Raw genomic sequence first — 21,342 nt, forward strand, 5'->3', positions numbered from 1 at the left:
TTGTTTTACTGACTTTGGAATGATATAATCACCTTCACCTACACTTTTAATTTTAAAGTAGAGGGTTTTTTTTTGTTTTTTTTAAATTCTTGAACGGTGGCCTTAAAGATAAGTAAAATGCAATAAGAGTTTTCTTCCCTAGAAAATATCTAGAAAACTGTGGTTATTTTGTTTTAAGGAAAAAAGAAAAAACAACAAAGAGAGGGCATTTTTCACAACGATTGCTGAGGTCACCCTGAACGAAAATAAAATGTCCATTAAACTCTTCCCAAGAATCACAGATCGAGTCACTTGGGAGTCACTACTCTGCCCTGTTTAACTTAGTCAAAATTAGTCATTCCAAAGCCCTTAAAATATAAACTAATTTCATGTTTGCAGAAAATACTTTACCACCGGGAACAGGGTAAATCAGAGAGACAGAGAGGGATCCTTCTGGGAACAGGAGCATCTCACGTCTCAGCATCTCAGGACAGATGACTTGCTCTCCCCAACTGCAGAGAATACCAGTCTGCTGGGTTTGCTAATGCCTGGGCCTGCAGAATATCAGGGATGAGAATTCAAGAGCAAACCAGGAGACTGTTCGCTAAAGCAGGTAAAAATTATGGCTCTAACCTCAGGCTTCCACTGGGCGCACAGCCACCAGCGTCTGCCCGGGGTTAGTTGAGGCTTGGAGAAACATGCCAAAATTAGGGGAGGTTCATTTTTGTTTTTCACGTTGGCAGGTCTTGTCTTGGAAAAGAGACAGAATCGGTATACCAGCTTTAATGGATTATAAGATGATTGGGCGTTGGGCGAGAACAGAGGGGAAAAAAAGGCAAGCAGAAAGAAAAAAAATATTTTTGAGAACTCGCAAGAAATAGGTCTTGCTGGCCAACCGTGGCCCTAGGTTGACAGCTGTTGTATGTTAGTTTAGAATGCATCTGTTTCTTAATAAATGATCTCATAACTTTAGTGATAGCATCCAAAGGAAAATTACAAAATGAGCTTGAGGAAACATTTTTCTGGGTTCCTTCTCCCTGTGCCCAACAGGGAAAGAGCCGACAGAAGCCCTGCCTAGTCTGACTTGAGGCCACCCATTGGCTGGTAGGACTAGGATGAAACATTAGCACCTTTAATGTGGGGTTGAAAAACGGAATGCCAGGAAGTTAAAAGGACTTAGGGGAAAATGTCCTTTGGCCTTCCGCTGCGTGACAGGATTCTGAAGTGGCAGCTAGTGAGCAGAGTAGACTCAGTTAGTCCAGTCAGAGGAAAAAAGCAGCAAAACCAGAGGACCAACATCAGTAATATCTTTGAGTGCAGTGATGAAAGAGTGAGATGGCTCTGCCAGAAAGGCGGGTCTCTTCATCAGGCTTCCCAAAGCAGTTTGCGCCTCTGGCCAGCTGTCAGGGGAAACGAGCCCTGCCTATTGGCTGGTATTTATTGAGCACCTACTAGGTGCTCAGAGTCCTCCAGACCCTTCATGCAAAGAAGACTCCATCCTTCTTTATTTTTGCCAAACTTAAGGTTGTTGGAGACGGAGATAGATGGTGAGTTTGCTTTCTACCAGAACAAAGAAAGTAAAAAGTGGGGTAGACTAATGAGACAAACCCACCTGTTTTCACATTGATAGGAATCCAGTCATGTACAGACCCTGAAGTCTTTGAGAAGGGTGAAAGCCATGACGAATTGAATCCCTCTCCCCACCCCATCTATGTCCTGTTCTCTCGCTGATCCAATGCTGGGCATCTGGTGGGGTATGGAATGGACAGCCTCGGGTGAGAGACAGAAGAAATCAGAACAAGGCTCTGGCCACTGCTGTTCTGGAGACTCTTGGAGATCTTTTGAGATCTGAGAGATTGAACCCATTCAAGAGTGAAGAATTTTCTGTTCCCCACCGCCTATGTAATAATGTCCAGCCCAACAGAGGAAAGGTAATCAAGGGGAAAGAGCAATTTTATTTCCCTTCGGAGGCAAACTCCCTTTGCTGTCTAGGATCTAAGGCGTCCTTCCTCCCTCCCTTTTGTCCTAAATTAGGTTGAAAGTTAGCACAGGAAAGACCACTGGCACATAATCTTCAGATAACATGACTTCTTAGCTTTACTACAAACACATGTGCCACTTTTGGTCATCTGATGATTTTACCCCTTCCAGGAACCCAAACACTCTCAATCTGGATGCGTTTTGGACAATCATCTGTAAGAAAACAGAATAATTGCTAAGAGTCTATATATTTTATCTCCATGATGCAATTTACCGGCATTGTACTTGAGTGAAATTGAAAGTTTTTATCCAGGTGATTGCCCTGGATAGGATACAGTCTTAAGGAGTCTCTCAGATCCTTTAATTTTCTCTTTCACTCCGTCTTTCTCTCTGATCTGGGCGCTATTGCTCAATTGTGCTGTCTCTATCATTACCTACTTAGTAGCAGCAATGGGAAATAAGCCTTAAAAGTGATAACCTGTCATATTTTTTTTTTTTAATTCTGCTGGTCTCATAAAAAAAAAAAACTACCAGTCGTTTATTTCATCTCACTTATTGTCGATCAGTCCCGCATTTTTTACCTCCTTACCGTGGTTTTCTTTGTGCTGTGGTTCCCAGCCACGGCCCGCTTCCTGCTGAATTAAACTGCAACCCAGACAAAACCAAAGAGCACATCTCTCCCAAAGTTCACTCGGAAGGTCGCCCCTGGTGAGATGGACATTGCAGATGTGCTGGAAAGATTAGAAGCTGCTTTGATAAAAACCTGTGTCTGTTCTTTGCTTCAGGTCCTCAGAGTGGAAGATCGGATGGATTGCCATTGCCTTGCATTATTTAAGAGTTTTGATGAGCAGCTCCCATCAAAATTCCCCACAGACTCTGGACTGTGTGTGTGTGTGTGTGTGTGTGTGTGTGCATGTGTGCCCACGCACGAGTGTGTGTGTTTTAAACAGCACTTTAGAATGATTGAGATGTTCAAAAGGACATTGCCAAGTGAGCGCTCTTTGCGGGGCTCAGATTCCATTAGGTTGTCCTTCCTTAAGGTCTCTTGGTGGCCCTTCTGTTCTATTTGATGGCAAATTCTGTTCATTCCAGATTGTGTTAAATCCCTTTAGCAGCTTCAAACGGCTCTCCCGTGCTGCAGTGTTAGCATTTGGGTGCTGATCAAATCAGTCCCTGGACTTTTGTTATTTTTCACTCCTTTGATGGTTTTCCTCCGTTCTTCTGTTTTCACTGGTTTCCACTTTCATCTCCACGGTCTGTTCTTCGATGGTGTTATCTATTCATTCGAGAGAGTCCAGCCATTCAGCCCTCTGAAGAAAGGGCCGTTCCCTCACTTCTCTGGCCTGGCTGCCCCAGTGGGTAGTCCATGATTTGTGTCTTTCATCCCGCAGCTGTGGAGGCCCCTCTTTGGGCCACCACTTTGGTGATAGGATAAGGATTAGTGTATCACGATTTCATTTTTATCAACCTCGTCTGTGTCTTCCCGTTTTTAGGTGAGATGCAGTGGCTTCTGTGATCACAGGTATTTTTATAAATGGCTTCATTTCTGATCATTGCAAATGAAAGTTAGGCCACCTCATTTCCATCTCGGGAACTTTCCACAGATAGATCTTTCTTGTCATTTCCTCGAAGTGTGACCGAATGGTCAGAACACTGAATAAAAATGAGACCTTGAGCTCTTTATCCTGGATCTCTCCCTGAGACTTTATGTAAGTCGTTTACTCCCAGGGCTGCCATATTTTGGTTCTATCTCAATTCCTTGCCATAAATATTGCATGCTATTTTTCCCAATTAAATATTTCATGTTTCATTTCAAAAGCCCTGGTACCAAATAAAATAATTTTCAAGGGTAATGTAACTGATTATGATTCCTTTTTAGGCTAGTTCAGTATTTCCTACCAAGCAAAGGGCAGTAGAAGCAAAGTTCTATGCCAAATGACCATCCCTTCAATGTGGAAGGTGGTCAGTGTTAGGATTAATAATAGGAATCACTCCCTTATGCTGTTGGCGAACTCACGTGATACTGCCTGCCTGGACTCCCCCCCCCCCCATCGCTTTGAATCGCTAACGTATTAGAAGGTTCAAGGAAAGTGTACATAAATTAATGAAAAAGATAACCATAAAAGAGAGAAAGAACACTTCAAAATAATAATCCTAGCTTCTGAAGCCAGTGTAATGATGGGTACCAGGCTCTCCCAAGTACTCTGTGTATCCCTATCACACAGAAAGGACTAGAAATTATGAGGTAGGCTTGGTTTATGTTCTGCATCATGAGGGTTCATTTTCCATAGACTGTCTAATCCATTAACAATTAACAGGAGATTTATTGGTGGCATAGTGTTGAAGAACTATGTAAATGATCTCTTGCGGTAGGAATAAATAGGTAATACACAAATGTATGAACTGAAAGCAAGAATTAGTCACCAAAAAATCTCCTGCAAAAGTATAAGACAGCTTCCTGTTTCACTTTCAAAAATCCTCTTCTGGAAAACTTTCCTTAAACTTGCCAATCTGAGTTCCTCAGAATATAAATTCTTAAGGAGCTGGAAATTGGTTTTCAATATTGCGCATGTGTCAACATTTATCAAGCACTAGACTAGAGAGTCAGGAACCCTGGTTGAAGTCCCAGCTCTAACCATTAGCAACGTGACCCAGGCAGGCTAAACTGAAAAACCTCTCCAAGCTTTATTCACCCCATCTGCGAGTGGGCTCAATGAACTCTGCCTGCTTGCTTTTCTTCCAGGAGGTTTATTAAGTCAAATGGTATCCTTTAAGCTGTCTTTTCATGAACAACAACCTACTGCTCCTAATGATGATGATGAATTTAATAGCAAAATCATGGTCATTTTAATACAAAAAGTGTGATTCTGGAGTTCAGACAATACGTGGAGTGAAAGCAACAATCATCCATGAGTATGGCCCAGAACACTGACAGCGGTGGCTTCTCCTTGCTCTGTCTAGCCTGGAGCGGGGAGAATTCATCTCAGGACCTTCAGTTCCTGCTTTGTACAGTCTGCACAATGTGGATCTAGCCTGGCAGGTGTAGAGGCAGCAGTTTCCATGACTCCGATAAATTAACTAGTATTCACGGGTGTTTTGCGGCTGCCCTGGAAACAGGCTAGCAGTTTTGAAAAAGAATTGTTGCAGCCATGAAGAAAGTGTTGGTATCATGTGTGTGCACGTAGAAAGCGCACTTTTAAAAACCTGTCCCTTCACCTTCACAGAATGAAAACAATACCAAATTGTGCTCATGTTTTTCTTTCTTTTTTGTCCACATTGAACTTACTTTAACTGCTAACCTTTGCTTCTCCAGAATTCCGGCAGGTTAAACATTATTGTATAAATAGCAGTGGCTACTGTATAAATAGCAAGTATCTTAATATAATGATACAGATTTAAAGCCCAGCTCTGGACACTCAAAATGCAAGTAAACATTTACAAAAACATTGCAGCTTTAAAAAGAGAGGGTATTTGAACAGTTTTTATTTTATTGATATTTGGCTAATATTAGAATTGAATGAAATTCCAGTGTATAAAACAGTTATTCCTACTACAAAAACCTCTTTATTTTTCCACAAGTCCTCTAAGTTTTGCTTCCTGAAACTGGAATAACTAAAGCCCTAATTGTAATGTTTTAAGTAATTAGAGGTATTATTTGAATTGTGTGTAGTAATGCTGCACTCAAAGACGTTATCAGAAAATGGCCTGTATACATTAATTTTCTGTAGTATATTTCTATAAGTGTCTAAGCCACCTCACTGTATTTGGGGGTGAGGGAGGGAAGGCCTTTCAAAATATATTATGTAAGTCCCTGTCTCCCTAGTTCAGGGTTAATCCATTCTTAATGTTTCAAAATCATTATAAACATTAATTATTGTGGCTTGTACAGTATGCTGTAATACAGGATGTCCTCAGACTCTCTCTATGGGTGTAGCAGGTTGTTTGCCCCTTTGCTAAATGGTCTCGTGCTGCCGTACTTTTTATCATTTTTTCTAATCTCTTCCTTCAGTATTTATTGTTTCTTCTTGCTCCTATGGGCAGGACTCTGCACTCCTTTCTGCTGTGCTTTTTAATATGTTTTATATACAGGAAAATCAGGTATCAAGGTTTGCAGAACTGTGTCTTATGTAAGAGTAAATAGCCTCTGAATGAATGCCCGAGAGACTTTTTAAGAACAGATATGAACTTTAGTCCTGAAATTGTTAGCGGTATCGTTGCAGATCTTTCTTTCTGTTTTGTCTTCTTCCATGCTCCATGTCCTAATACTTCTGACAAAGGCCTCTAATTATGAAAAGCATTGGAGTAAATATTTATACTTCTTTAATAGTTCTGATTTAGTATTACTTTGTGGATAAACTGGAAGCTGCATCCCTTCTACTAGTCTTAATGATGATTTTTGGTGTGTAAGCAAGGGTAAGACTTTTTTTACTTCCTTTTTCCAATCTCTCGCACGATGCCTCACCCACAGTCTGTTCCCAGAAAATATCTGATGATTAACTGAGATTTAAAAATAATTATCATGCACAAGCTACATACAAATGAAACTTTCTAAGAACTATACTTGTCTCTCATGTTCTGGAAAATGCTTATGTGCTTTTCACACTTCGGTTTAAAAAAAAAAATCAGAAAGACCAAGTTGAGCATAAATGATTAAAAAAAAAAAATTGTAAAGGAACCGAAAAGTGAATTCTTCCTAGATCTGAATTCCAAGTACATCGCAGCTTTCCTATGGGATTATTTTGCTGGTGGAGGAATTTGTAACTCATAATTAGAATCCCTTTAATTCATTCATTCATTCCAACAATAGCATTTATTGAATGCCTGCTGAGCCCCACCAGGAATGCACAGGCTTTATCAGACACAATCTCAGGAAACAGACATTTTGGCCAGAATTTGAAGGTTGCTGTGAGTCAGAGCCCAGCTGCCATATGTTAGAAGCATTCCCCCAGTTAAAACTGAAAGCTTTAAAGTGAAGCTTAACTTGTTCTTAAACTAGCTTTAATTCTATTAGAACGATCCCAAATATTTCATGTTGGAGGAAGAAATCTGGAGAAGTGGTGTCATAATGTTTTCCTGCTCCCTGACAAGTCAATCAGTAGCCCTGTCCAAGATCATTTAAAATAGCCTGGAAATAATCGGAAGTGATGAGTTTCTGTGGAAAACACTTGCAGGATGCCTGTCGGCAAATGATGTTTTAAACCCTAGGTTTAATTTAGATCTGTTGTTATGTTCTCTATAAGAACACATGTGTTTAAAGAATGTAGTCTCAAGAAAAATTAACATAAATGTAAGTTAGGAAACAATCAGGTTTCGCCTAAAATAATAATTCTTGATTCTGAGGTTTTGCCTATCTGTTCTGCTGTGTAATCAAATGCACACACGTAACACCTCTCCCTCCCTACCATTAGCTTCCTTTGTTAGTGAATCATCATGTTTTGCATGTACTGAAGACCAATAATCTTATTCGGTGTCACTTAATCATATCTGATCATCATAATTTTGTAAGGCAATCATATGTATACATTTTCAGTGATGTAACCACGGCTTTATTTATACAGCTTCTTTTCCACCGCATTTTGCCATTTATATTATATTATTGCCCTTAGTTGCACATGGGGGGATTGAGATGATTTTATAGAAATTATTGATATTGGAGGTGCCTGGCTGGCTCAGCCAGTGGAGTATGCGACTCTTGATCTCAGTGTTGCGAGTTTGAGCCCCATGTTGGGTATAAAAATTATTTAAAAATAAAATCTTAGAAAAGAAATTATTGATTTTTGTTCCCTCAAAACCTTAGGGACATAATAGATCTTTTTAAGAAAATATTTCAGGTAGAATCATAATACACTTATTAACTGTGTTTCATTCTTTGTTTTATCAGGAGTGTTTGAAAGAGGAAAAAAAATCTTGTTTTCAGAGAATACAAACTCTAGTTGTATTATTGAAGAATCACTTTCAAATATTCAAAAAATATTTTTGAAATGGAACAGATAAATCATCAGCTCTTGTGAAGACATATTCATAGGGTATATGATGTACATAACCTTGATCCTGAGGAGCAGGGCTAATGGATAGAATCAGAAAACATCTACTTCTAAAGTGAAGAATTCTCCAAACTATTTGAGTTTCCTGAGTACATACCACTAAATGTATGAAGAGTTGGTACTCTCCAGGCGGCTAAATAAACTCACTCTTCGTATTTTTCATTAGTATAGTTCATGTCGCTCATGTAGTTCTAAACATCTGGTTGTGTCTCATAAACCACTCTATTCCAATGACTACTGGTTATCACCTGTGCCAGATATGAACAGTTCTAATGTTTACTGTCTTACCTTTATAGTCTTTAAAAATCTTGAAAGATAGATATTATATTTCTTTTTTTTTTCTAAGATTTTATTTATTTGAAAGAGAGAAAGCACAAGCAAGGGGAGAGACAGAGGGACAAGCAGACACCCCACTGAGCAGGGAGCCCCACACCAGGCTCCATCCCAGGACCCTGAGGTCATGTCCTGAGCTAAAGTCGAGAGCTTAACTGACTGGGCCACCCAGCTGCCCGGATAAGTACTATTTTTCCAATTTTATAGACAAGGAAACCGAGGCTTGAGGACTCTAAATAACGTATTGCCAATCACATAGCCACAAGGTATTAGAACTGTGATAAGAAGTCAAATTTTCCAGTGCTCTGTCCACCACACATGCTGCTTTCAAAAGAAGTATTCATCTATTCAACAAATCATGTGACCTCGTGGCGCAATGGTAGCACGTCTGATTCATCTATTCAACGAATCTTTATCCATCATCTAATATATGCCAGGCACTGTGCTAAGTCTTAGTGTTACCAGAGATACAAAGCTGAGTAAGACAGATGTCTTCCCTCCCTCTAAGTCTAGAGTCCATGAAAGAAGACATAAAGGAGAACAAATGAGTACCAGGGGTCCGGGGGGAATGGCATGAAGAATCAGGTTTATGGAAAGGGAAGATCAGGATGCCAGTGGGAACCGAAAGCTCTTCTGATGGAGGCTAGCAGTTTGTCCAAGACCTCCTGAAGGCAGTGACATTTGGACTGAGATTGTAGGATGGCAAAAATGATAAATAGGTAGGTAGATAGATGAGCATACATACAGAGATGGATAGACAGAGTTGATTCTCATTGTTGGCAGATTCTGTATTTGTAAATTTGCCTACTAACTAAAATTGGTTCATGACCCCCAAATCAATGCTAGCTGCCATTTTCAGATTTGTTCCCAAGGGTGGAGTATCATGATACATGTACCCACCTAAGGTGTGATGAGGCAGAGCTCTGGCTTCTTGTCTCAGCTCTCATACTGTGAATAAGTGTCCTTTTCACATTGTAAGTAGTACTGCATTTTCATAATTTTTGTGCTTTTTGTTGGTGATCTTACTATTTAAAATGGCGCTCAAGCATACAGCTAAAGTCCTCGCTGGTGTCTTCAAGTACAAGAAGGCTGTGATGGGCTTTACAAAGAAAATAAATGTTAGAAAAGTCTCATTCAAGAATGCTGGCTGTGAGTCCAATGCTAGTGGCCCAATAATATCCATCAAATAAAGTGTCTTTAAACAAATACACAGAAAACAAGGTTATTATTGATGAGTTGACAAAAATGTTATGAGCACAGGCTCACAGGAACCTAACCTTCTCTTTCCTCTAGAGACAGTGATTCAATATTTGCCACTTCAGTGGTCCTAGTGACTTTATAGAACCTAAGGATGTGAAATAACAAGAACAGACACTAGGGAGATAGACAGCTGACACCACCAAGTGCTGGTGCGAGTTCAGGACAACTAGAACTCTGAGACCATTGCTAATAGGAATGCAAAATGGCACAGCTTCTCTGAAAAACCATTTGGCATTTATTATCATTGAACTTCTATATCCCATACATGCTAGCAGTTCTATTCCTAGACATTTACCCAAGTGAAAGAAAAATATATTCACACAAAGCCTGTACGTGAATGTTATCAACTTTATTTGTAAATGTTAAATAATGGAACCAGCCTAAGTGTCCATCAGTTAGGCAAGGAATAAACTGTGGGATGGACTATTACTGAACAATAGAAAGTAACAAATTATTGATAGGCTCAGCAACATGGGATGTACCTGAAATGTGTCATGCCAAGTAGAAGAAACCAGAGACAAAAAACTACATAATATATTATTCCATTTAAGTGATATTATTTAAAGGCAGAACGATAGGGATAGAAAACAGTTATGTGGTTGCCTGGGTTTAGGGAAGGGAAGAAATTTAGCTACAGGCGAGCAGAGAGGAATCTGGGAGGAAAGGAGATGGAACTTGGTGCTAATTCAACTAATACCTTTGTCAAACTCGAAGAACTTACACTAAAAAGAGTGTGTATTACTATATATGTAAATTATACTTTAAAAAGAGGTGAAAATGATGAGATTTGAATGATGAATCAAAATACACTTATTCTATTTTGCCCCAATAACATCAGAAAACACTGTCTTGTACATTATAGGGAATGTAGACAATAAGATGGAAAAACATCTGGTGATGACACTTATGATGGTAAGCCCTGAGTAACGTATAGAATTGCTGATCATTATGTTGTACACCTGAAACTAACATAGCACTGGATGCTGTGTTTCCATAAAGCAAAAAAAAAGAAAGAAAGGAAGGAAGAAATGCCATTAAAACAAAGATACTCCATGTGTTTTACTATAGTTCTATGTGATAACACACTGTTAGTATAAAATAAACACTGTGTAATTCATGTCACTGAGCAGTGGATGCTATGAATATATAAAACACCTTTTCTTTTCTCTTGGGTTGTTTTTTTTTTTTTTTTAAGATTTTATTTATTTATTTGACAGACAGAGATCACAAGTAGGCAGAGGGGCAAGCAGGGAGAGAGGGGGAAGCAGGCTCCCTGCAGAGCAGAGAGCCCGATGCGATGCGGGGCTCAATCCCAGGACCCTGGGATCATGACCTGAGCCTAAGGCAGAGGCCTCAACCCACTGAGCCACCCAGGCGCCCCTTTTCTCTTGTTTTAACCTGGTTCTTACTGGTTGCAGGAAACCATCCTTTACTGATTGTTTGACAAGCGGTGACATCTGCAGTCTATACTATACTTCTAATATATGCATATTTCATAGGAGGGCAAAACTTCTGTTTGATTTGAATTACCCAGTTCGATGGCATTTTGACCTTAGGATAATAGAGAAGAAAACAAGAAATTAGAAAAAATATACTATTGCTTATCTTGCTTATATGTGGTTATGTAACGTAGGCAACTTTGAGACATGGGTGGTGAACTGCTCACATCCTTGGAAGCAGTAAGACCTACCACCTGACCTTTGTGAGTGTCTTCCAGTTCTGGTATTTCTCTTTTTTATTCTTCCTTCTTTACAATGGCTTTGTCACTTTCCCTCTGTTATAGTTCAAGGAGCAAAGATGTATACATTCTAGCTTATAAAAGTCCCCTTCACCATAGAATATGTACCCTGCCTTTGGAAGAATGAGCAAGTTGGGGTTTCTGAGGCTATTACTATGTGTACTTAAGCCTTTACAACAAATTCAATAATATTTATCAGTAGTTTCTCAATAATGTGTACCATCACTTACCTAAATAAGTCACTCTTTCTTACTTGTATTATGACATTTTAAAAATTACTTTAATCTGTATTTAATATTTGTTGTCAAAACATCTAAAAGGCATATACATACGATGTCTTTGTATAAATAACAGGGCCATGCATGACTATAATCAACACATGTGGACAACAATTTATTCAAATTGCATTGAAAATTAAGTGCCTGTGCTTAAGATTATTATACCATTATACCATCCATTTGGTATGGATGATTGAATAGGTAAAGGAAATGCTGTATTATATGATATGTTGCAAAAACTATGAAAAGAGCGTCAGTGATATGATTTGGAAAAGCTAAATCAATGAATATCCCTATCTCATGGTTTTTCAGTAGAAGAGGGTGAACTACAAAATTACTATTTTTAATGTTTTTAACAGATGTGTTCTTTGAAGTCTTTTAGAAGTGCAGTGTTGGCTTTTGTAGTTTTTAGTTTCCTTGAAGCCCTATTGGACATTCCATTACCAATATTTAGGGTTGTTTAATTATTCCAAAAAAAGAAAGAATTCCCCTTAAGAGTTAATATGTGGCAGGTGTTTCTTAAATGTACAAATGGCAACATTGTTTTCAAATAAGATAATTACAACTGTGTACAGTATGCTTCTTCATTAGTAAGTAATTAAATAATTTACTAAATTGTGCAATAATTCATAATGACACATGCTAACCCTGCTCAATTATAGGAACTAGTGATAAAAGAATTTCTCGCACACATGCCTAAAATTTATTAGGGTAGTAATTTTTGATTCCTGACGAAGTCAGCTTGCCATTTTCAAAATACTGAGGAATGCTCAAATCAGAGAAAATGTTTTTAAAATTTTGAGAGTCATAGCATAATGGTTAAGAGTGCATACCCTAGAACCCACTTACAAAGGTTGTTCTTAAGGTTCCACCATTTTTTAGCCTTCTGTTCCCAGCAAGTTTCTTAATTTCTCTGTGCTCCAGTTTTCTTATCTCTAAAAAGAGAGTTCGGGGTAAATGTTAAAAAGAGTATCAGTGCCTACCACAGAGTAAGTCTCAAGGTATTGTTAACCAATAGGAGAGGTAAAAGAAGCAACAACAGTGTTGTGTAATTATCGAAAAGCCCCTTTGATTTTGGAAAGTTATCTTTGGGGACATAAGGCTTCAGTGGATACTCGAAATCGAATGTGAATTTTGGAGTCTTCTGAGTTGAATGCTTCATTTAATCTACCTCTGTCTTACAAAATGGAAGAGAGGAGCACTGATGTTTTTTAAATGTGAGCCGAACATATTTAGAAGAATTTTAACATTTCTTAATACGACAGAGGAGCATACCCAAATCTATCCTTGTTTCAGTACTCAGAGCATATTGCCCCAGTGCAGGACTGGACATAAATAATAGGTTACTTCTGAGAGCAGCGAAGAGACTTCTGATCAAATGCTGTCAGCCAAACAAATCCCATCCTATAAGCTGGAGCTTAAATGTGAGCCTCCGAACGACTATTGACATGTGGCACCACTGTCTGAAATGTCAATAGTAATAAAATGAGTATTTCATAATGCAGAATAATTGATTACTCTGCCTGACTGAACAGAAACATATTTTCTCCGCGAAAGCAAAATAATGCCAGCATTTGCTCCTGGAATGCTCCTCGCTGCGAGACTCGGATTTCCCAATGAAGCCCACGTACTCCTCAGCCCTTGATCATGCATGACAAAAATAGAGAGAACCATCTGTAACTGCTTATCTTTTCTCCATTATTTGAAAATGTATTTTTAAGATACTTCTTAAAAAATAAAAAATGGCCCATATACAAAGCATCTATATTAATAGAACTGTCGCAGATAATTTTCAGAACTTAAAAGGATGAGATACAGAATCAAATAATATTCAATTTATCTTGTTCATCCTAAAATGTCCTGCTTAGCGTTTCACTCTGTGGAAATAACACCCATTTCCAGTTTTATTCTTCCTCTGTGTGCTGTGATGTGGAACTCTTTTGCTCTGTGTGTTTTATTAAGTGTAATTTAACTTTATGACTATCAAACCGACTATTAATCCTTACAATAAGACTATGAAATGGGTGAGCAGCAAAGAGATTTATTTTCTAAAGTGCAATTCTCTTGTTCTGCCCTCGATTATTTTTTCAAAACTTATTCTTTGAATGTATATGGTTTGCAAAGGTCTGTGCTAGGCACTGTGAGGAAAAGCAGAAGAGATAGTAACAACCTACATTGTGAGCTTTCTCTATTCCTCGTCTATATGTGCTGTATGTTGCTGTGAACCTTCACTACTAGCTTCTTAAGAGAGGCATTTTCTTTCTCTGTATCTTCATCTGCATTCTGCCCGCCTGTTAAGATGTTCTTTATTCCTTTTTCTAGCCACTAGATTTGTCTTTCAAAGTGTAATTCAAGTGGTACCTCTTCCATCAAGTTCTTCTTCTCATAAAATTTAAGTTTAACCCTGCACAAAGTACCTCCTCTTACTCTTGGCTTACATAGCACCTTATTTCTGGAACATTGTTTCTGCCTTACATTGTAAGTGTGGCATTCACGTGCCTGCTAGATGGTAAGCTCCTTGAGCGAAGGTCTGACGTCTTAATCTTTTTCTTTCCCTCTTCATGTCCTGGCGCACATTCTTTAAATTATGACACACAGATGTTTACATTCTGTATTGGATGGGAGCTCCCGCTCTTACAGGAGATAAGACCTAAGAAAGTGAGACCAAGACCCGTTAGAACAAGGGATCATTTAATTTGTACTCATCTTCATATTCCCAATACTTAGCAGGTACTTAATAAATGCTTGTTTAATACACATACGCACACATACACACAGTTTTAAAATTGTAAAAAACTTAGCAAATGTGCTTTCTATTAGTCATTCCAACACAAGCTTTATTAAGATCAGTAATTTATGCCAAGCACAGGCTCTATGTGTACAACAATGTAGGAGCTAGTGGGGGTAGTGATGGTATTTCCACTCATAAGCCCTACTAAGAGGTAATCACTCTATCCTTTCTTTAAGTTGTTTAATCCTCGCAATGGCCTATCAAGACTCCACCAGACTTATTTCACATATGAGGAAACAAAGATTTATTCAAATCACTCAGCTAATGAGTGGGATAAAGTTTGGTTTGGGGCCCAGCTTTGTCTAATGTGAGAGCTCGTTTGACCATACGGCAGAGTTCAGTGATACAAAGAAGCCTCCTTGCAGAGGTAAGTTGATGTGGTGCAGCAGAAGTTCCTAAGAAGTGGTAGGATGTGATCGTGAATGTAGTTGTGGGATGTTTGAGTTGCGGGAGCACTTCAGTGTCTGTTCCCATTCCTTCATTTTACAGGGAAGGGGCCGGAGAAGTGAAATAACTAGTCCAGGGAGCCGTAGACAGCTAGTTAAGTGTGAAACTTGAACCCAGGCTCCAGGTTTTGAGTTTATTTCTAGTTGTCATATTCCTTTAACTAAAAAAATGATTTCCTGAATAGCCTGTTCCCCTGCCCTCTGCAGGAGTGGGGTGAGAACACCCCATGGGAACACAAGTCACAGAGGTCCTTTAGGCCTCTGATGTGCATCTCCTTCCTTGCTGCCTTGGCAGGTGTGTGTGTGTGTGTGTGTCTGTAGTAAGACACCTGCTACCTACCTATTTCATGGAGGTTGCTCACATCTGTATGCCTGTGAACTTCACCCTTCCCCTCATTGTGTCAGTTACAAAACATCTGCCAGTTCCTGAATTTCCCAATAGATGTATGAGATATGTGGTTCCAGAAATCTCAGAATCCCTTCACCATTGTCTCAATCCAGCCAAATCTTTCACCTCTAACATCTCATTACACTAATAACCACACTAATGATTTGGAGCCGTCTGTCAACTGTGAGGGGCAAAGTGCTGTGCAAACATCTTTTCAGTGGGCAACCAGACACTGCCTTCCTTTAGGGTTGCTCAGATGACTCAGGGAGCTGACTTCTCTACAGTATCCAGAGCCAAGGTCAACTGATTAGTGAGCTTGTTCTTGTTTGATTCTCCAGCACAATAGCAGGCACATTACACACATTCAGTGAATGTGCTTGATAATGTGAAATGTGTGTGCCTGTGTGTCTGAATGTGTATAATTGAAGCTATCTCTTGCCACCAAAGTACAGTGTATTTTACCATATTTCATGGACTATGTGTAAGCATACACACATGTACATCTACACCGACATCTACATTTGTTTTAAAATCACGAGTGGCAAGCGAGCTATATTCATCTGTTCATCTTCTGACCCTTCCACTCATTAATAAGGGGGCCTCTCTGTCACCCCTGGTTTCCAGATCTCACCAATATTATGCCATTAAAAAAAAATGTTCCTTTATGAGACACTGGCTCCTTCCAGAAAAATTAAGCAAGTCTGTGCCTTCTATGTAGCTTTCCAAGTAGTCTTATTTAGAACTCTCTGGGCCTGACCCTGTCCGGTCCACAGGAGACCTGCTCCTCTGGCTCTGTGTCGGTCAGAATGGCCCAAGTCCTACAGATCACAGTGCAGTGGTGGTTAAGAATTCGGTTGAATCAAGCTGCCTAGGACCACATTAACCTTTCACTGATCCCTTTCTTGTTCTGCTAGAAAGAAATTAATTGAATTAGCAGGCTGCCACACACTAGAGAGGGAGAAGCAGGGCCTGGGTGAGATACAGAGCCAAAATCCTCTCTCACGTGCAGCCGCAAACATTGAAATCATCTTATATTAGGAGGTCCTTGCCCACTCAAGAAAAATGTCTTGGTCCATTGGTTTGCCATTCTCCCTAACAGCAGCATTCTAGTGTGATTCAGTGCGGTATGCCAAACCTCATTTGGTGGAAAATCAAATATACCCTCATAAAGTATCATTTCTTTATTTAATCTCTGAAAGTGGGAAGATTGGCACCAATTTACTGATTACATTCCAGTCCAGATATCCTGTAGAAATATAGCAGGCTTTCCTCACATAGGCATTTGGGAACAACCTGGCACCAGAAGTGTCTCTCCACTTTCTTGCTAAGTGACAGATCAAATGTGAAATCCAGTATATAGGGACCCCATGTGGGGCTGTTACAGGTCTGGAGGACTCTGAAATGAATTACATGTGTTTATAAGTATGCAGGGTACCTTCCTTTTCTGAGATCAGCCAATAGAAACATTTGAATAAAAACGTAATGTGTAACGTAACTCTATTCATGGTAAAGAATTCCCATCCTGTGTAATTACCTTCATGTAAGCAATACTCTTTTTCTATTTTCTTTTCAGAACACTTGGTAAAAAAATTTTAAGTGGAAAGAATATATTACTTAATACTGTTTCTCCCCCATAGTAGGTACTCTGAAAATCTTTTTTATTAGACTCCAAATAATTATTCCTACATGTTAATATATATTTGGTAAAAGTTTGCACAGAAATGTGCATCGTTTAGGGTTCAAATTTGGTGGTATCAGAGGGGTTATGGATCCTTTCGTTCCTGACTGATTTATTTGGTGGAAGACTTATAATTTCATAGAAAGTTTGTACTTCAAGGTTGTTTTGTTTTAAACAGCTCTCATTTTTACTTTCAAAGTTTCATGAGAGCTTTATGTTAATATAAAGAACAATATTGTACCCTGGGTTAAAAGCTGAAGACATTTAATAGAGGCATGTATTACAAATAGCATCTAGCCACACAGGAAGGTTAAGACTTAATATCTGAAATTCTGTTGCTCATTATTTATAGGACCAGAATGAAACACATTTCTAAAGGCTAAGGTCAGTATTACATTATCCTGGAAATGTCTTTGTTGAATAAATGTGTAAATATCTCAAATAAGTATTATGAGATTATATTTCTATTGGGGACATATCTATAGGATGACTGATTCTACTACTTGTAATTGCAGGAGCACACATGTCACGTTACATGTCATTCCCGATTACCGATTTCATTTGAAATGGTCTGGAAATAAATACCGATTACTAGTAATGTAAGACTATTTACCTTGGAGTCAGATGTCTGACAGGCAGGCTAGAGCTAATGGATTTGCTCATTTTCAAAGCATTGTTTTCTAAAACAGGATACTGTTTTAAAGTAACACTGTGAATTTTCAGAGTTGTGTATCTGGATTCATTTGCAGGGAATATGAAGAGCATACCTAGAAGCATGCAATCACTGATGTCTTTCCATCCTTCAGCGGTACAACGGAAAGAAAATTGTACCTGGGACCTACCTACTGGATAGCTTGGCTTTACTTTTCCTTGTTATAAAGTCCTTAGGACTAGGGGAAATCAAGAACCAAATATGAAGGATGGTGTCAATGTAACTGAGGGGTGTTGCCTCATTGGGAGATACAGTTGCATCATGGGAAGGTGGTGTGATTTAATTTCATAATTGTAAACATCAGTGGGTATGGTTGGTTCATTTGAAACTCTTGTCCACTTTGCTATGGCTGGACAGCTGAATTAACATGGGTAGGTCTTGGCTTCCCACTTTCATAATTTCTTATTTTTGTAGTTTTATTTGAAAAAAATGTAAAGTAGGGGGATGGGGTAATTGGGTGATGGCATTAAGGAGGGCATGTGATGTGATGAGTCCTAGGTGTTATATGCAACTGGTAAGTTATTGAACACGCCATCTGAAACTAATGTACTATAAATTGGCTAATTTAATTGAAATTAAACAAAGAAAAAACCTAAAGGAAAAACTTTAGGATGGTTTTAGCTGAAACCAAACTTTTATAAAGCTATGTCTTGATTTCTGACCTTCTAAATCAGGACTGTGTAAATTTTGCCTTGAAAGGGAGGCTGGGGATTGTGGGGAGTATATGAATCCTAGTTTTCTACAGAGCTGATTGTCTCACTGTATTTTAAATCATAGCACAACTCAGGACAAGGACAACTGTTTTATGGGGGAAAAAATGCTAGGACTCTCGTAATATAATCAGCATGAAGTCATCAGTTAATAACTATATAATATTTTGAGTTGTAAATGGAAATACAGACCATTAGAAAAGAAAGGAAAATTGAAGTGATGTGAAGTAACAGTAGCAGGTATGTAAACTGGGCTTTTGAGATTTTTTTTTTTCCTGTTGTGGTCAATGTTATGAGCATTCAGCAAAGTTTTAAATAATGCAGGCTCTGGGTATGAAGCATCTGAAATTCATCCTCAAGAGATTCATCTAGTAATACTGTCAAGATTTAAGTTTCCATAGGCCAGTAAAAAGAATTAAGCTTCAAAGTTCAGAGGGAATTAAGTTTTAATTTTAAGTGAGAATTCACAAAGTTTACCTTTATATAGGTATTTTTGTTTTCCTCCCCAAAGTGGCACAATATCTCATCTTTAGGGTGTAAAAAGTAGAATCTTTCCCACCTGTAGATGGGTTCCCTGGAGAGAATGATGGATATGGAAGAGTCTGGGAATTTAGTGGCTCATGTTGGCTGGCGATTGGATTATCATTTAGGATATTCACATAGTTTTCAGCTCTCCTTCCAGGTAACAGTGTTCCTGGGGGAAGAGAGAGGTGTAAACAGACACCTTTGGTGAAGTTGGTGTGCTGGAGATTACCAACATTTGAGTGGGCGGAGGTCCCCCTGCCCAGGCCAAGTCTCCCATGGAAGACTTAGAAGGCACTCACTCCACTCGCCCGCAAGGTCCCGGGTGACACGCGCTGCACGGATCCATATGGGCCCCCCTTTCCGAACAGAGTTGGGGCGCTCTGGGAAATGAGGATGTCTATGACCCCGCAGGCCATATCCCTCTTTTCCGCCGACGAACCGGAGTATTTAACGTCCCGGGGGGCTCGGGAAAAGCAGCAGGAGAGCGGCGGGGGGTTGCGTGCCCCTGGCCCCACCAGGTGGGGGCACAAAGTGGCCAGGCGCGCGCGTTCCGCGGGGCGCTGCGTCCAGAGGGGCGCTGCGTCGAGAGAGCACCCTGGCGACCACAGGTGCTCTGGGAGGCGAAGAGAAGGCCGGGGGCCTGGGCGCGGGCCGGGGGCGCGGCAGGGCAGCGCCGGGCTGGGGTGCGCCCGCCGAGCCGCTGCCGCTCACCTGCCCGCGGGGGCGGGGCGGGGCGCGGCGCTGGGGCGCGCCTGCCTCCCGCCTCCCGCCCGGGGAGGAAGCGGAGGGGCGCGGTGTAAACAGAGCGGCGGCCGTGATGTCAGCCGGTCACATGGAGCCTCTTATGGCTCGGGATGGCTCTCGGCGGGCGGGCAGCTGCGGCAGCTGCTGCTGTGGCTCGGGCGGCGGCGGCGCGGCGGCGGCAGAGGGGGCTCCGGGGTCGGACCATCGGCTCTCCCTGCGCTCTCCGCACCGCGGCTTAAATGATGTATTTTGTGATCGCAGCGATGAAAGGTGAGCCGGGAGCCCCGCCGGGGCCGGGTGGGCTGGCTGCTCCGGGGGGCGGGGAGGAGGGCGCGCAGGGGGAGGGGTGGGCGCGCCTGCCCGAGCGCACGTACTGCCCCGGGCTGGGCGCCCGAGCCCCGCCAGGGCCTTCTGGGCCACAGTGGCTGCGCCACCTGAGCCCGGCCGCGGGATCAGCCTGCCTCCTGTAGGGGGCAAAGGCGCACGGGCTGGAGCCCCCTCTTCCTCCCCCTCTGACTCCTGTCAGCAGCCCGGGTCCGCCTGGAACCCGGCGGGGCTCTCGGAAGAAAGTTTGCTGGGAGTCGCGGCGCTTCTGGAAGGGAGGGGAGGATCTGAAGAGCTCGGAGGAAGCCGGGGACGCCCGCGGTCGGTCCCCAGGGCCCGCACCCCGGACAGCTCCGGCCTACGTAGTGAAGGCGCTGCGGCCGGGTCGGGCCGTGCGTGCGCGCGGACGCGATGTCATCTCTGGGGACTGGTCAGCGCCCCGGGCCTCGCGCCCTCCCGCCCTCCCCCCGCCCCGTGGCGGCCCGGAGGCCCGGAGCGCCCGAGCGGCCGCGGGCGGGGAAAGTGCGGCCGTTTCGCCCTGCGTTCCGACGCGGCTACTTCCGAAAGCGCCCGGGCCCGAGCGAGACGGGCTTCTCGAACGTGCCAAGACTCTCCGGGCTGCCGCCGCAGCCTCAGCGCACCTCCGCTTTGATACTTTGGGTTGTGGATGGACGTGGGGAGGCAACCTTGCCCACAGGAGTCGCGGGCGGCCGTGCAAGTTAGACGGCGGTGAGGGCCGACCCGCGCGGGTTCGTCGCGGTCGAGTCTCCCCGCCCGGCCTTCCGCCTTGGTCAGGATTTCTGAGCAGGCCGGTGGCAATGGCAGGGGGAACTAGTGGAAGACAGGGTCGACTGGAGGGCTTCCCAGGTGAGGGGCAAAGAAACGAGCCAACTCAGGGAAGTTTCTCCTGGGAGAGCCAAAGTTTGGAGGTGTGCAGGAAGTCGCCCGTGCGGCCCGGAGAAGCCAAGTCGCGCTCTTAGGACTCTTGCAAACAGCCGTGGAGAAGCTCAGCCGGCAGCACGTTGCCCGCCTGTGCGCCCGCAGGTTCCTCCCGGGAGATAATCTGCCCGAGGGGCCTCGCAGACCCGGCCGCTGGCCGCGGGGATTTGGAAGCCCATCTGTTTGCGGCGCACCCGGTGCGCAGCATTTTTGCAGATCCAGACTGTCCTGCGGGCACTGCCCATCCGTGCGGGCGCCGGGAGCGCCGTGAACGTTTGGTGGGTTGAGGTTTTGTTGCAGTCCGGGATGAAGGACACTAGTTCGGTATCCGAGCTGCGTTTACTTTCGGATCATCTAGCTTTGCCTTTCTTCACTAGAGATTGGGTGGCATCTCTTTTATTAATTATTAACAGGCCGAAATGTGCTGGACACTAAGATGAGCTGCTTAAGATGAAATTTCTCTATACGACGTA

General features: G+C 42.0%; 1 protein-coding gene across 2 annotated transcripts in view; it reads left to right on the top strand.

Annotated features, from left to right (window-relative positions):
* The window catches only part of RORA (RAR related orphan receptor A), a 710,090-nt gene that overhangs the window by 587,874 nt on the left and 100,874 nt on the right, over positions 1-21,342 (top strand). Inside the window, exon 1 of one of the 2 annotated variants that reach the window (XM_082733764.1) lies at positions 19,657-19,876. The exons of the other annotated variant lie outside the window; for it this stretch is intronic. Coding sequence (XP_082589890.1) covers positions 19,846-19,876 — 31 coding nt within the window. The 5' untranslated portion in view covers positions 19,657-19,845. Of the gene's footprint in view, positions 1-19,656; positions 19,877-21,342 lie in introns of those variants that run through there. 2 annotated transcript variants of the gene reach the window in all.

This window comes from Mustela nivalis (genome assembly GCF_964662115.1).
Source record: "Mustela nivalis genome assembly, chromosome: 6".
In the NCBI taxonomy this organism is placed as follows: Eukaryota; Metazoa; Chordata; class Mammalia; order Carnivora; family Mustelidae; genus Mustela; species Mustela nivalis.